The sequence below is a fragment of the Oculina patagonica genome, chromosome 6 (genome assembly GCF_052425735.1).
Source record: "Oculina patagonica isolate OP01 chromosome 6, crgOcupat, whole genome shotgun sequence".
NCBI lineage: Eukaryota > Metazoa > Cnidaria > Anthozoa > Scleractinia > Oculinidae > Oculina > Oculina patagonica.
In genome coordinates this window covers 28597970-28612861 of record NC_135763.1, presented here as the reverse complement: position 1 = coordinate 28612861, position 14892 = coordinate 28597970, and the positions used below count along the sequence as shown (strand labels likewise).

General features: G+C 39.9%; 1 protein-coding gene and 1 pseudogene across 2 annotated transcripts; both read left to right on the top strand.

Moving 5' to 3' along the window:
• The first annotated feature begins 899 nt into the window (after window positions 1–899).
• LOC144657988 (uncharacterized) lies at window positions 900–7054 on the top strand (annotated as a pseudogene). The gene is made up of 5 exons (XR_013571633.1): window positions 900–2356; window positions 3173–3385; window positions 4982–5317; window positions 5656–5820; window positions 6786–7054. The product of XR_013571633.1 is annotated as an uncharacterized LOC144657988 (transcript).
• A 4701-nt stretch (window positions 7055–11755) lies between these two features.
• LOC144657987 (uncharacterized) lies at window positions 11756–14504 on the top strand. Its single transcript, XM_078518319.1, has 3 exons — window positions 11756–12353; window positions 13441–13653; window positions 14299–14504. The coding sequence occupies exons 1-3, from the start codon at window positions 11756–11758 to the stop codon at window positions 14502–14504; spliced, it is 1017 nt and encodes a 338-aa protein (XP_078374445.1).
• The last annotated feature ends 388 nt before the right edge of the window (window positions 14505–14892 follow it).

Genomic DNA, 14892 nt, shown 5'->3' with positions numbered 1-14892 from the left:
ATCCACTGGAATCATTGAATTATGCCATTTAAGTAAATTTTAAACTTTCAAAATATTAAGAACAGACCCAGCGAAAAGTCAATCCATTTATTGTATTTTAAGGGGTTATTCGAGTTAAAAATTAAGAAAAGATATGTAGTATCCCATCTGTCGGTTTGTAAAAGAAGTACAGTTGAATCCCGATAACTCGAACCCTCAGTAACTCGAACTCCCGATATCTCGAACCTTTTTCGATTTCCCTTGAAGGTTCATGGATTCGACTGTACCATTTCCCCAGCGAAGGTATACGAAAGGGTTACTTTTTCTTCCCGTCAACATTGGCACATGAAAGGGTTAAGCCTGGTTTTCACTCGCGACGCAAGCACAAGCGCAAACACAAGCGAAATCACGCAAAAAAGGACAAATTTTGATCCTTGTACTTATGCTCGCCGCAAGCACAAGCATCAAAATGCATTGCGCTTGTGCTTTTGCTTGAGTCGAAGCCGTTTTCACAGTGAAATGAGAGCTGTTATCCTTTCGCTTGTGCTTGCGTCGCTAGTGAAAACCAGGCTTAAGGGATTGGACCTCGGGATAGAGCCTCCTTTTTTGAGTCTCATCCCGGGCTTCTTTAGGAACCTACTTTTCGAGTGCGAATCCTTGAGGAGCTTGCTTATAATTACATATAGCTGACGCGACGTCGTATGCCTTATGGTATGGGATGAAAGTTACTTGAGGAATGAAATTCTAATAATTTTGTACACACCAGTTTTTATTCGCTTTAGCGAATGTTTTGCTAAAAACAGGAACACATTTCCAGAATAGTTGCCGCAAAGTTTTTGGTTTCCGGTAAAACAATGAGAGAACTTATGAACACAAAAAAACAACAGATACAATAGCATAAAAAGATACAATGCTGACAGGAAATTTTTAATGATATTTTACTTCAACGATAAAACAATAACTCCGAGAGGAAGTAATAGTAACAGACGGTTGAGCCTATAAGTAACCAAGAATCAGACAGACGGTTTTCTTGTTAAAGGACTACTCAAAACACATTTTCATTTTACGTTTCTTGCTAAAAATCGGACACATTCCAGAATAGTGACCGCAAATTTCACATTTCTTGCTAAAAAAGGGTTCGGTGGAAAACGAGGAGTGCGGATTGCGGAGTGTAGAAAATGCGGAGTGTAGAAAATACGGGAACACAGAAAAAACAGATACAAAAGTATTCAGTGGTACAATGTTAACAAGAATGTTTAGTAATGTTTAAGGTCCGTGTAGAAGAGAGCTACTCCGACTACAATATTGAAGGGGTTTATTAATTCGGTAGAACAACTACACCGAAATAAGGCAGAACATAAACTCATGAGTTTATGTTATCTAACGCTATGAACAACATTCGTGACTATAAACCTAAGTGTTGATTAAAACACAAACCAGCTAGGCTTAGCTCACGCGTGTTCTCCTTCATCAACCATAAACAATAACTCCGAAAGGAAGTAATAGTAACAGATGGTTGAACATATAAGCAACCAATGACACAGACGGGTGTATTCTATAATATCAGAATAATAGGGCTAGCATTTTAGACTGCGTTGACTTTCTGAAGGAAAAGTACTTCTTAGGCTGCCCATAGCATTCTATGTCATGTCTGCCACCAACGAAGACGATCTGGAACGTCAAGAAATAAAGGATGACAAAAAACAAGATGGCGATCCGAAAGGATCGTCAGGTCACAAGGATGGAGAAGACACGGGGAAAGGAATATTCAAGTGGTTCCGAAATATTAAAGCTCTGAAACTTGGAGAAAAAGCATCGAAGCTGAAAGGTCTTAACGCCATCAGCCTGATTCAAAACAACTCTGTAACTTCCCGAAACCTCTTGGTAGCAGCTGCCACGGGCGGTCTTGAGCATCTCTTGAACGCCAAAGCATTCAACTGCCCTGAGAATAACTACCGGCTGTATGGCTACACTTTCCTGTTCGGCCCAATTATTATCCTCTTCTGTGTAAACGTGCTAGTTATCGGCGAAATTTGGAAGCTTACTTCGAGGCGGTACATAAGGCGATACCACCGAAAAGGCGATTTCATCGCTCGGCTAATTCCGAGTCTATTAAAAGCTTGCGTCGGGCCAGCTGTTTGGCTGATTGTAGCTTTTCTGGAAGAAGATTATTACCTCTGTGCCAAGCTGGGGCCGTTGCCTTCAAAAGGCAACGAAACAAGTGAGCTGGAAATGAAAGAAATGGAGAAGAAAATTGAAGAGGAGAAGAGCCATTCGCACGTCTGGGCATGAGTCGTGCTTGTCGCGCTTGTGGTTTGTGGAACAGTGGTGGTGGTGTGCAAGCAATGCTCTGTTAAAGACAACATTCTCATGCACAGTAAGTAATGAACAGTGCCAAATGAATATAAAGATAAACGTTTTACCAAAATTCCCACTCTACGAAGTATCTATCACCTTAGGTTTTTCAAACCTTAAAAAGTGGATGAAGATTCATTAATTATATGCCACAGTACCAGATGTTTTAGATATTTCGGATTTTAAATTTTAGATTGTTAATTATTTACGAAATAGTTTTTTAATTTTTTAGGTTTGTTAATATTTACTTAATAGATATTTTAATTTTTTAAATTTAAATTGCTCATTATTTACGCAATAGAAATTTTTAAATTTTAGATTGTAATTTTAGTTAGGGGACCTAAATGGGATACCTCGTGGTCCTCCTTTTCAGATACAATTTGTGTGTGTTTGAATAAAGTATTATTATTATTATTATTATTATTATTATTATTATTATTATTATTAATATTACGTCTTTGATAGTAGTATGATAATTACGTTTCCCCCAATTGCATCTCCAGTCATGTAAGCCCCTCTTTTTTTACAAAGCATTATTAAAGTTGAACTCAATTTTTTTTTGTTTCAACTATTGCTGAAACCTATTTTATCGACCATATATTGATCCCTTTAATTTGCTTCAATTAAGCAACTCCGCTAAAATTTTCAACCATCTAAATCTAATTTTACTCCAAATGCCCGAGCATCAAACTTGGCCTCAGTTAATTTCAGCATGTCTTTTTCATAACTGGTTTTCTTTAAGCCGTAGCTCATGATATATATATAATTATGAAAAAGAGGTCACATGATTCTTACCAGCAGAAAGCCTACTTATGGCGTGATGTTGTTTCGTTTCCAGATAACTTCGAATATGAACGCCGCGAGGCCCTAGGCGCGATGAAAAGGTTTACAGAGCTCATGAATCCAGGGGCTAAATTCATATTCAAGGACGCTGATCTAGACAAAGATCCGGCAACTGCTGAGTATGGCGGTGAAGTCGAAAAGATCAAGTACTATTATGACGGAGTTCCAGAAAAGATAGGAAGGAAAACAGTGGACAAATTATTTGAAGGTAGGAGTAAAAAAAGTACCAACAACAACAAGCTTTATTTGCATGACTACATAGGATTCAGTATGCACATAAAGCTCGGGTTCGTGGGTGATAGGCTGGAGCGTGGGGGGTGTCGGCGGTGAGCGGGGGGCGTCAGTGGCTGGCGTGCGGTTATTTCCTGAGGATCGTCGTCTGGCCTTGTTCCGCCCGCGGTCGCTCCCTCCCCGCGTGTCAGCTGTGTATTTCGCTTTCTTTCCATACGCGCAGCCTGCTTGGGTCTGCCCGTCCTGCCGGCTCGGATATATAATTTATGAGAAAGAGCAAGGAAAAGGGAAATCATATTGAGTGGTGAATGGGATTTTCTCTCGACTGAAAGTAGTCAGGTGAGGTTCGCGTGGTAGTAGTCGTAGTATGAAAGTTCGGATTCTATTTTAGGGAAGCTCGTCCTGGATAAGCTGGGCAATCTAAAAAGTGAGTCATTTTTGCTTGCAGAGTTGCATAGTTTTTCATTGCGAGGTATATTGTCGTATCTACCTTTTCGTCCTTTTGTGACAGCTTATTCTCATTTTCAGGGTTCCTTCTTGTTAAATCTAAGTAGATAGAAGGGCCGTAATTATTTTTAATAGTGTTAGAAAAACTAAGTACCTGAGTTCGGAAGTTGCTAAGCAGAAACCTTGACCTGATATTGACAGATTTTTGGCTAAACTTGTGTACATAAATGATGGGAGGCGCGGTGGCCTAATGGTGGCGCCGGACCCCGGATCGAGCGGTCCGGTTCGGCCCCGGCCGGGGTCCTTGTGTTGTTTCTTGGGCAGACACTTTACTCTCATGTGCCTCTCTCCACCCAGGTGTATAATCTACTTAGATCTACTTATATTTTAACCCTTTGATGTATTTTTATCTTTTTATCCTTGTGCGTTTATATATATTATATATATATATATTATCACTTGATCCATTGATTTAAACTAATTATACAGTATGGGGTAAGGGGAGGGGGTGGTATTAGTTTTTGTTCTTGTTTTTCATTCTATTTTTAATTGGGTGGGATAAATTTTTTATATTTTTAATAGCATATACTTAAGTGTATTTTAATTTTAGTCCTACGTTTTATACATGAGCTCTGCTCGGACATTGAGGGAGACCTCGTCCCACGTATGGACAATAAAATTGTATTGTATTGTATTGTTTGTATTATTGTATTGTATTGTAAATGGGTACCGGCGACATAAGCTGGGGGGAACCCTGCAATGGACTAGCATCCCATTCAGGGGGAGTAGAAATATTCCTAGCTGCTTAATGCTACGGAAACCGGGATAAGCTCCGGCAGTGTGGGCCGCTTGGCTCGTGGCTTCTCCTTTTTGTGTACATAAATGCGCAATCGTACCTTTTTGATACGCATTTATAGTACATTAGATTCGTTTGGTCTCGCCATGGCTATTTTGGCTGGACCAGACTCGTCCCTGAATAACGACGACCATGCGCGAGACCATACTAGCTTCACGTGCCGCCGAAGCGCACCAAAAATCAATTAGGTAACTATAACAAACATATCCTCGGTATTAGAACAACTTTCACACTACAACAAATGTTTAATATTCAGTTATTTCTCTTCAGGTCACGAGAATTGGAAATGTGGCGATGAATGGCACTATATCAAGGCGTTTGAAGGCTTCAAACGAATGTACCCTCGCATTTCTACCGGTAATCCCCTAGACCCTTGGCGAGCTGTGCAGGGAGATGAAAAACCAAACCAGGAGAAACCAGCTAGGAGAGTTCGCAAAGGAGCCCAGAATAAAACCACAAACCAGGGGGGAGTTGACGAACGAACGCAGAGGAAAACCAAGAACCCTGGGGGAGATAACCCACGAGCGCAGAGGAAAACCAAAAACCTACAGCCCTTGAATGTTTTAAAGGCGGGGCAGGGAGATGAAGAAGGAATCCAGGAAATTCGTAAGTAATAATGATTCGTAAGTTATTCAGATTCGTTAGTAATGAACACCGTCAAATGAATACAAAGATAAACGTTTTGCCAAAATTCCCACTCTACGTAATATCACTATAAGGTTTTTAATATTAATGCATGGAAAGTAGTATGGGAATAAAGTTTTTCCTAATTGCCTCTCCAATCATGTCAGCCCCTCTTTTTAACATTGTATCAGGCTGTCTAAACCACCATAAAATTTTACTCCAAATGCCCGGAGCAACAAACTTGGCCTCGGTGGATTTCAACATGCCTTTTTTTTACCGGCAGAAAGCCTATTTATAGCGTGATGTTGTTTCGTTTCCAGATATTCTCGAATATGAACGCCGCGAGGCCCTAGGCGCCTTGAGAAGGTTTAAAGAGCTCATGAAAAATCCGGAGGCTAAAGACAAAGACGCTGATCCGGGGACAGCTCATGAAGAAGGAGTTCCAGAAAAGATAGGAAGAGCAACTGTGGACAAATTATTTGAAGGTAATAACAAAAGCCTTAGTGAGTGTCAGTCCCGCAGGCTTTTAATGGGAGTAAACATATCTACAAGCTATGTTTTTACAATTGTTCTGATTGTTTAAACTTACACGAGACACTTTAATGGGTGATATTTTCTACCACATTGAACTGCCACGAGACGGCCTTTACCATACCTGAATTCAGAACTTGCTAATTAGAAACCTAAGCTTTTGACTTGATATTGACGGATTTTGAGCTGAATTTGGGTACGTAAATGACCATTCGGATCGGTGGTACATTAGATTCGTTTGGTCTCGCCATGTCTATTCTGGCTCGACCGAGGTCGCCCAAATAACTGAAATAACGACTGACTATTGCTCGACCAAAGTTGCCTCATATGCCGCCGAAACGGACCAAAAACATGTTATTAAAGATGTGTTCATTGTTCATCGTGGTGTAAGTACGAAAGATAAACGTTTATTCGTTTGTTTCACGATAAAATCGCTTTGAGTTGTTAAACTCGACGTTTCAACTGCAATACTTCTAGTCTTCATCAGGCGATGAGGTCGATTGTTTACGTGTCGCTTTTTGTAGCATGTTGGTTCGTTGCTATCAGTTCAGAGACGGCGGAGCGTTTTGAAAGGTTGGGAGGGGGGGGGGGGGGTGGAGGGGGCTCTTGTCGTACACCAAGCCAAGTGACAAATCGTAAGCGGGGATGTTGAGAATCATGTGGATCAAAATGCACCAATAACAACAAGTCAACATGATACAAATAGCGACACGTTAACAATCGACCTCATCGCCCGATGAAGACTAGAAGTATTAAAGTCGAAACGTCCCGATCAACAACTCAAAGCGATTCCATCGTGAGAGAAACGAATAATTATAAACGATCATCTTTCCTGTAATAAACACATTTTATTATCCTCAGAATTAGAACAACTCTCACACTACAACAAATGTTTAGTATCTAATATTTTTCTCTTCAGGTCACAAGGATTGGAAATGTGGCGATGAATGGCACTACGTCAAGGCTTTTGAAGCTTTCAAACGAATGTACCCGCGCATTTCTACCGGTAATCCCTTAGACCCTTGGCGAGCGGTGCGGGGAGATGAAAAAGGAAACCAGGAGAAAACCAGAAATCCTTGGGAGACCAAGGAGCTATGGCCCCTGAATTTATTACCCCTTTCACCGAACGAGGATGCCATATCACAACCGAATTGGCTCGACAGATTAATTGCGTTTTTCCAACCGTAATTTAACTGAAGTTTTGGTGATTGTGAGTTTCCCTAAACTTTGCTAGAAAAGCACTTTTTAATTCACACTGCAGCAAAATTTTGATGAAGAATCCATGTAAAAATCTGTAGTATTTCACTTTGGCGCATGCGCATAAGCCAAATTTTTCGCGAAACCGTTCCGATTTTTTTCTTACCCCCTTTTCTTTCCCTTTTCTCGGCTTTCTTATTCCCACTCCTTTAGACTCTTCGCATCCTTCCTTCTGGCCAAAAAAGTTTTGATGTAATCATTGGTAAACCCTGAAAAGAGGACCTTGATCAATTACAGGTGTTTTGCCCTGTTTAAGCACCGATTTTGCACCAAGAACTGATCGTGTCTTTCTCGATTAGCTCTGTCAGGATGCAACCAATATACAAAATGAATAATTCTGTGAAAAGGTCAAACCTATCTTTGTCAGTTGCGTATCACAAAAATCCGCTGATGTGCAAATCGATGACGTCACAAGTGGTTCATTGGCTGCTCCTCCAAATGTCGACAAAAGTCTGCTTTGGGGCACGAAGATGCAAATACTGATTAGGGATTTCACTCTTTAACTCACCAATACCCACAAAAAATTCCTTCTTATCTTTTCTTTATAAAACAGCTCTTAAATTTCTCGTGACCATATCTCATTGTATCGATCTGTAATATGGCTTTTTGATGCAAAGTGCAAGAGTCTGGTGTGTCGTTATAGATAGTAACAGTTAGAGGTCTTTCAGTATTTTTATTTACCGTACCCAAATTCGCAAGTAGCCAATCAGAAGCGCGATCTACTGTCCTGATATCCTACGATATCAAGTCACTGACCTGATATGCCACCATATCACGGTCACTTTGAAGTAAAGTAGTGTTACTGTACGATGAATTGAAAAGAGGTTTTACCAATAAAACAGAACTTCGTAATTTAAATTTGGCGGCGTTTAGCGGTCGTGAAAAGAGAAAAACTTTCCCGCCAAAACTAACCTTGAGCGCGCTCGCCAATTGCGCGATGTCTGCCGATAAGTACTGAGACATTCAGACTGAAAAATGGAGTCGGAATTTCCAAATTTTTCGCTAAATTTTGATTTTGAAAATTTAGAGAATGAAACTCTAAACAAATGTGTGAAAAAAAAGGCAGAAGAGGAACTTGGTAAAAGTGTTGAAGACCAAGTCAACACAATTTGCAGTACGTACCTTGCAAGCATGGCTTCAACAGAGCGATAAATATAACCGGTATTTTGGGTACGGTAAATACCTAATCGTACCTATTTGGTACGCTTTTGCTGCATATCAGGCTCGTTTGGTCTCGCCATGGGTATTTTGGCGAGACGCATGGCTCCACCAAACTCGCCTGATATGCTACCGAAGCGTACCAAAAAGGTACGATTAGGTATAAGTATCGATCAGTCGGCAGCTTATACTTTACTGGCTGATGCAGAATATCAAAATGTTCTGAAAAAAATAACGTGTGATAATATACCGAAATGCCAGTAAATTGTATCATTAAAAAAGACACTGCATGGTGGTTTTATAACCACGAATTCTGTAATGATCAAAGTGTGAACCAATAAAGTAAAAATTTGAAAACGTTTTGTCAGCATTTTCCATGCAACTGTCATTCAGTGGGGTACAAAGTAAAGCGACGTTTAAGGGACTATTTGGCAAATAACGTGTTTTCCAATTTGGCCTGGAGCTTGTTTGCTTACTTGTTTCTTTTCGGATGAATCATTGCTAAGTGATGAGCAGAAATAATATTCTAGCAGACAAACGGCTAGAAGGTCACTCGGGGCAAGTGATTTCTGACATCTTGTCAATTATCACATTTTACTGTATCCATTTCTCCTTCCTCACTACTATCTCGCTCCCGGGTTCCATTCTTTCTCCAACTTCAGTGGCTTGGCGACAAAACGTGGAAATAAGCTGAGTGAAATTGTGCTTTTTCGGCAGGACGCGTCCCTTTAAACCGGTTAAATGAGGTTTGTTGTAGCCTGCGTAGCTGGCGGGATTAGCGCGGGCGAGAAAAATGCGGGCGAAGCCCGCCTGCGTGAGCGGGAAAGCCTCTGCCGTTCGCCAAAAACAAAGCACTCGCACAGGTTTGTTGTAATCCTCTTAGTTCATCTGTCTGTTTCCCCGGAATAGACAGCAGTTCACCTCCATATTTAAGTCTTTTTGACCAGAGTTTGCTTTCTAATTTGCGTTTAGCTTTTGGTTGGACACAAATTGATCAGGGCTGACAAAGAGTGCGAGACGGCGATGAACGCGACACGAAAACACTTTCTGTCGTAGATAAGTTTGATAATGTTTTACCCTGCAGTAAAATGCAATCATTAAAAAAAAATCCGTTTGGAAGCAATGTTCCGTAGTTATTAAGTGCACTAGGCGAGCTAAGGCAGAAACTAATAAAAATGCGGATAATCTCTCTGCGTTGAAATAAGTGTAGAACTCATAAAGAAATTGGTGACAAATGTCAACACAGAACAAATCATGTCAGTTAATTCGTTTTTATTTTCGATGTTTTATCGTTTCCACAGTGTGTTTTGCACCACAGCAAAGTTCGATTAGAAGGAAAAGCCTTTTCGGCATGGCATACCGGAATCTAGTTATAGTACAATCGTGAACTCAGTTAAGATTACAAATTAGATTTTGAGTACATGTTTACTAAAATAAAGTAAAGCTTGCCAGTTACAACAACTTTTGCAGACAGTTAAAACTGTTTTTTGAGCGCGACTCGTGGCTATTGCAACAGGGTAAAATCTCGTTTGTCTTCGATAAGAAAAACTTTTATAGATATAAGAGTAGAGCAGAAAGATTAAAAAGGAAAGGGATTCTGACTAAGGACCCACTGGATATTTTGGTCGTTAGTAAAAGAATCCTAATCCACTTATTCGCGTGGAATCATTCTGAACAACTCGAAACAATACTCGACCCAATACTTAAAAATATTGGACCAGCAATGGAGCAATCTGATTGGTTGATTTTAGATATTGGCCCTCTGTCTACCTTAGTCGTGTAATAAGCTTTGATATTATATATATTCACCCTGCAGAAAAATTTAATGATAAGTTAATTTCCTTTTAAGCTAACTGTTACGGACTAGATAAGTAGTAGATAAGTGTTTGGGTCAAGATTATTGCGCTTTGATCATGGGCGCTGTAAACTTTCCGCATTGGAACACGCAACATACAACTAACTCGTCATTTATTTTTTGTAGTTTATCGGTTACAATCAGATTAATTTTGATTTCAGATTACGATACTGGCTATCGCGTTAAAAGACTAAACAGAGATGGAACTGGGCAACTGAAAGTGAACTGTTTTGAAAGTGCAGACAGTGCGACTTCGGCGCCATTGTTTATGTTTTCAATTACCCTCTCCTTAGGCACGGCTTACAAACGATAAAGTTTGCATTAAAACCAAGAGTTTAGCATCAACATCTGGAAATTCTCCCTTATTTACAAAACTTTCGTAAGATCTAGAGTAAATGAACCATTTTGAGTTTCTCTGGACCAAGCCAGGATAATAACATATGTTACTTTACGATGAAATTCGACATATAACAAACATCGTTTGCGCTGTTTGCCTACTTGTTCTCGTTGCAACCGTGCCTGCATGCGCTCTGTTTCGTTTTTTTCTGTTTCGTTTTTGTGCGTTTAACGGCCCTGCTACGCAGGCTAAACAAACCGTGATGTGGTTTCACTACTACTTTGTTTATCAGGGTGCAGTTTCCGTAGCCTGCAGGAAGATTTAATACCTCGATGCTTCAACTTCCCGTGGAAATAATATATCAACGTCTAAATTAAATTGACCACTCCCAATATCAACTCTGCTTGTGCTGCACTTATATGCAATTAATTCTCGTTAAACAACCCGTTTTCCGCAGCCTGCAGCAAAATTTAATACCTCGATGCTTTAATTTCCTGTGAAAATAAAATATCAACATCAAAATTTACCAGTCTCAATATCAACACATATTTAAGCATACAGGTGATGCGAGAATCAAGGAAAACTGCAGGGGTGATGTCTTCAGGTATCTCAAAATTCTCTGCACTAACATTAGAATGAATGTATCGCCGTCGGTTAGGAGAATTTACACCTGGACCTTGAGGCTCAAAAGTCGTAATGACTCATGTTTAAGGCGCTAGCAGAGTTATTACATATCACCCTCATCATGGTTAACCAGCGTTCGAGTTTTACACCACTGTTCGTTTAATAGGCTGCTTTGGGTTTTGTGCCGGCTTACACCGGCTCGCGTTTCCGCGCGCGCACTCCACGCTCGAAGCCCTTTTCGCCCATTTGACGATCTTTTAAGAAAATAGTGAGGCTGCGAATGGTATAGACAGAGAAAACCACATAAATACAAAGTTTTATAAAGCGAAGACTCGCTTGCTTAAGAAGAGTAACTCGGAAGTGTTCATTCAAGTTTGAAACAAGGAAAAACCATTCCAGTGTCGCATATTTTGCTTGTAAGTGAAACAATGAATCAAGAGTCTGGAGGCGGTACCTCTTAAGAGGACGAAAACAGTGAAACAAACAAAACAAAGGAACAATCGTCAAAATGCATGCTTTAATACATGTAAAGAGCAACCAAATTTTGTCTGAAAGAACGATCATAATTATAAAATGTTTCATAACAGGCAGTTAACTACTGCTGCCTAAATGCAAACATTTTATCGCATACCTTAAGCTGTACCCTTCTGTTCTAACCATGGCTTCCACCAAGCTTGACGCGTTGTTGGGCAAATTGAAAGGGCTGAAAGATTCAAAAGCCTTCAGCCTGATTCAAAACAACTCCATTACGGCCCGTAACCTAATGGTAGCGGTTGGCACATACGGTCTTGAGCGAATCCTGAACGCTAAAGCTTTCACATGTCCCGAGAAGAGACACAGGCTATATGGCTTCACTTTCATATTCGCCCCAGCTATTATCCTGTTCTGCGTAAACGTGCTGGTTATCGGCGAAGTTTGGAAGTTGTCATCGCGGATGTGCGTAAGACGGTACAAGAGACATGGAGATTTTATGGCGCGAGTTGTTCCGAGCCTGCTGAAAGCTTGCGTCGGGCCGGCGGTTTGGATGATTGCGACGTTCCTAGAAGAAGATTATTATCTCTGCGCAAAGCTCGGGCCTTTTCCGAGAACAGGCAATAAAACAAGTCAGCTGCAAATTATCGAATGGAGGCAGAAAGTCGAGGATTGTAAGAGCTTATCGCACATCTGGGCTTGGAGTGTGCTTGCACTTGTAGGTCTCGGAACCGCTGTGGTAATATGGAAGAAATGCTTTCTAAAAGACAATCTTCTTATGCATAGTAAGTAGCACGAAAATGATATATGAATCACACATTTTTTTTAGCCTTCCTGTTACAAAAGTATAAGTGAATTTGTAGTGTTATTAACTAACGACTAAAAAAGAAAAACGTTATAAGAATAATAAACGTGCGCTTTGGAGACTATAAATTAATAAGGTCAGCGTCCAAATTTTCAACCGGCTCAGTTGATAAGCGCTAAAGTTTTCCCATCATTAGACGCAAGAAAGTATTAATTTGTCATTCATGGTAGAATATTTCATGGTATTTTTGCAGATTTAAGTACCTTTTTGTATTTTTGCTACGGATTGAAAAGGGAGCTGTTGTTGACGACTGTACAATATTCACTGGATCCATTCGTTCCAGCCGAAAACAGAGGTCCCTTCCGTTTTCATTTTACTAACATAAATTTATTAGTCTTTAATGTTTACGCCAGGTAATGATTTGAATGTGCGAGAAACCAGATAAACGCGACGTGATAACCAAGGTTCTGAACGGTCCCAGTGGGGGTACTTGCAGTATACAGGACGGGGAGGTCCGACGTATTATTTTGGGTTGAAAATTTACACCCTCGGTATTTTTTGGGGTCAAGAGATCTGTCAGGTATTTTTTTAGGTTTTAAAGTCTGTTAGATTGAATAAATCAGTATCGAGGTGCTAGGTCTCGTACTTTTTGGGGTAGGAATTTTTATGCCCGGGATTTTTTTAGGTGTAAAATTTCAGACTCATGTATTTTTTTGGGTTCGCAATATGAAGCTCCGTCGGACCCCCCCCCCCCCCGTCATGTATACTGCAAGTACCCCCCTCCCCCGGGTGAACGGTATTGCTGCATGGTCTGTTGCCACAGATGAGCAAATCACGCGTGACAGTCGATATGATCTTCACGAATCACGGCTGAGTTTCTTTTGTTTTCTCGAATCACGCGCTCATTTTCGGCCAATTCCCGGATCACACAATTCGCCTTCTAGACCTTGCTAATAATCTAAGGTAAAACAAGGATAACAAGGAATGTTGAATTCAGACAGATTATGAAAGATCACATGCAATCTCTCTTTACTGATGCATGGAATTTTTGATTATCTCGTACCTAGATCACTACGCATATGAAAGACGAGAAGCCCTGAGCGCAATGAAGGCCTTCACAGAGAAAATGTCTCCGGGAGCGTCATTCACATATGAAGACGCCGAGCTAGACACAGATCCTGGGACTGCTGAGTATGGCGGTGAAGACGAAAAGATCAAGTACTATAAAGATGGAGTTCCAGAGATGATCGGAAGAAAAACAGTAGAGAAATTATTTGAAGGTCAGACTGAAAATTAGTCTTTGAGGATACCTTTACCTGCAAAATAATACGCTTTAGGAAATTAGAGTTACAATTATGTCGTCACCCCAAAATTTCTAAGAAGCACGGACATGATTATTTGTCAATTTTTTAAACTGTTCCTAAAATTAATTTTTATCTCACGGCCATATCAAAATTCCCGTTATTTGATTGGTTTCCCGCTCGCCTGTTTGGTACGTAATTAGAGTGCGATCACGTGGTTGTCCAACAATAGGTACTTTGTTTCTTGTCTTTTTTCTTCTCTACTGTAAAAAATGGAATATAGCACTAACGTTTACACTAAATGAGGTTCTCAGACTTCTTTACTTCGAATTTTGTTTTTTTTTTAATTTTTTAAATTTTAAAATTAATTTCTATAATTTATTTCACTAAACCCAAAAAATAAATATTTATTTATTCATTAATATAATAAGTCAATTCAGAAAGAAATCGTGCTAAAAAAGTTACAATGCTCCATTACTCTTAGTCCTCCTAACTTGCATAGATAGCTAATTTCGCAAACTGACTGTTTATGACAATATTTAGATTTACATGACATTCTAACAACTTAATTACCTTTCGATCGTTCCAACAAATCTTATATGAAAACTGACTGGTTCTTTTCAGGTTCGGAAGATTGGAAATATGGCGATAAATGGCACTATATGAAAGCCTTCGAAGCTTTTAAAGAGATGTACCCTCGCATTTCTACCGGAAGGCCTCTGGACCCTTGGAGAGCGCTGCAGAAAGATGAAAAAGGGTCTCAGCTGAAAATCACAAAAACTTGGCAGGAAATAGAGCTTGCGCCCCTGAATAAAGATCCGGGCCACTAGTACGCAGGGAGGGAGATAGAAAGAAACCTAGAAAGTGTCCCTGTTAAATCCCTAGGCAATGTATTAGAGATTAGCCAGGCAATGAACCTGCATGCAAGCAGGTAGAACCGTACCATTTTTTAACATTCAGTTATAAGAGGATCTAGATGAGGCTAAATCTCTTTTTTTAGGTAAAATATTAATTTTTTCCAAACTAACTAAAAGATAAAATTTTCCCCCCTTTTCCAATTTTATTTATATTTTATATTTTTTTTATCTGTTATATATCATTTTTCAGCTGCCAATTGAACCCCAACAGACCTTTGCCGACACTCTAATAGGCATGTGCCAAAAGATATTTTTTTTCGAGCCGTTTATGTTTCAAGAAATAGGGCTATAGATTTTGCAT

Coding starts and splice junctions, on each gene's coding strand:
- LOC144657987 (XM_078518319.1), top strand. CDS start 11,756: ATGGCTTCCACCAAGCTTGACGCGTTGTTGGGCAAATTGAAAGGGCTG. Junction 12,354..13,440: donor AGACAATCTTCTTATGCATA/GTAAGTAGCACG, acceptor TCTCGTACCTAG/ATCACTACGCATATGAAAGA. Junction 13,654..14,298: donor AGTAGAGAAATTATTTGAAG/GTCAGACTGAAA, acceptor GGTTCTTTTCAG/GTTCGGAAGATTGGAAATAT.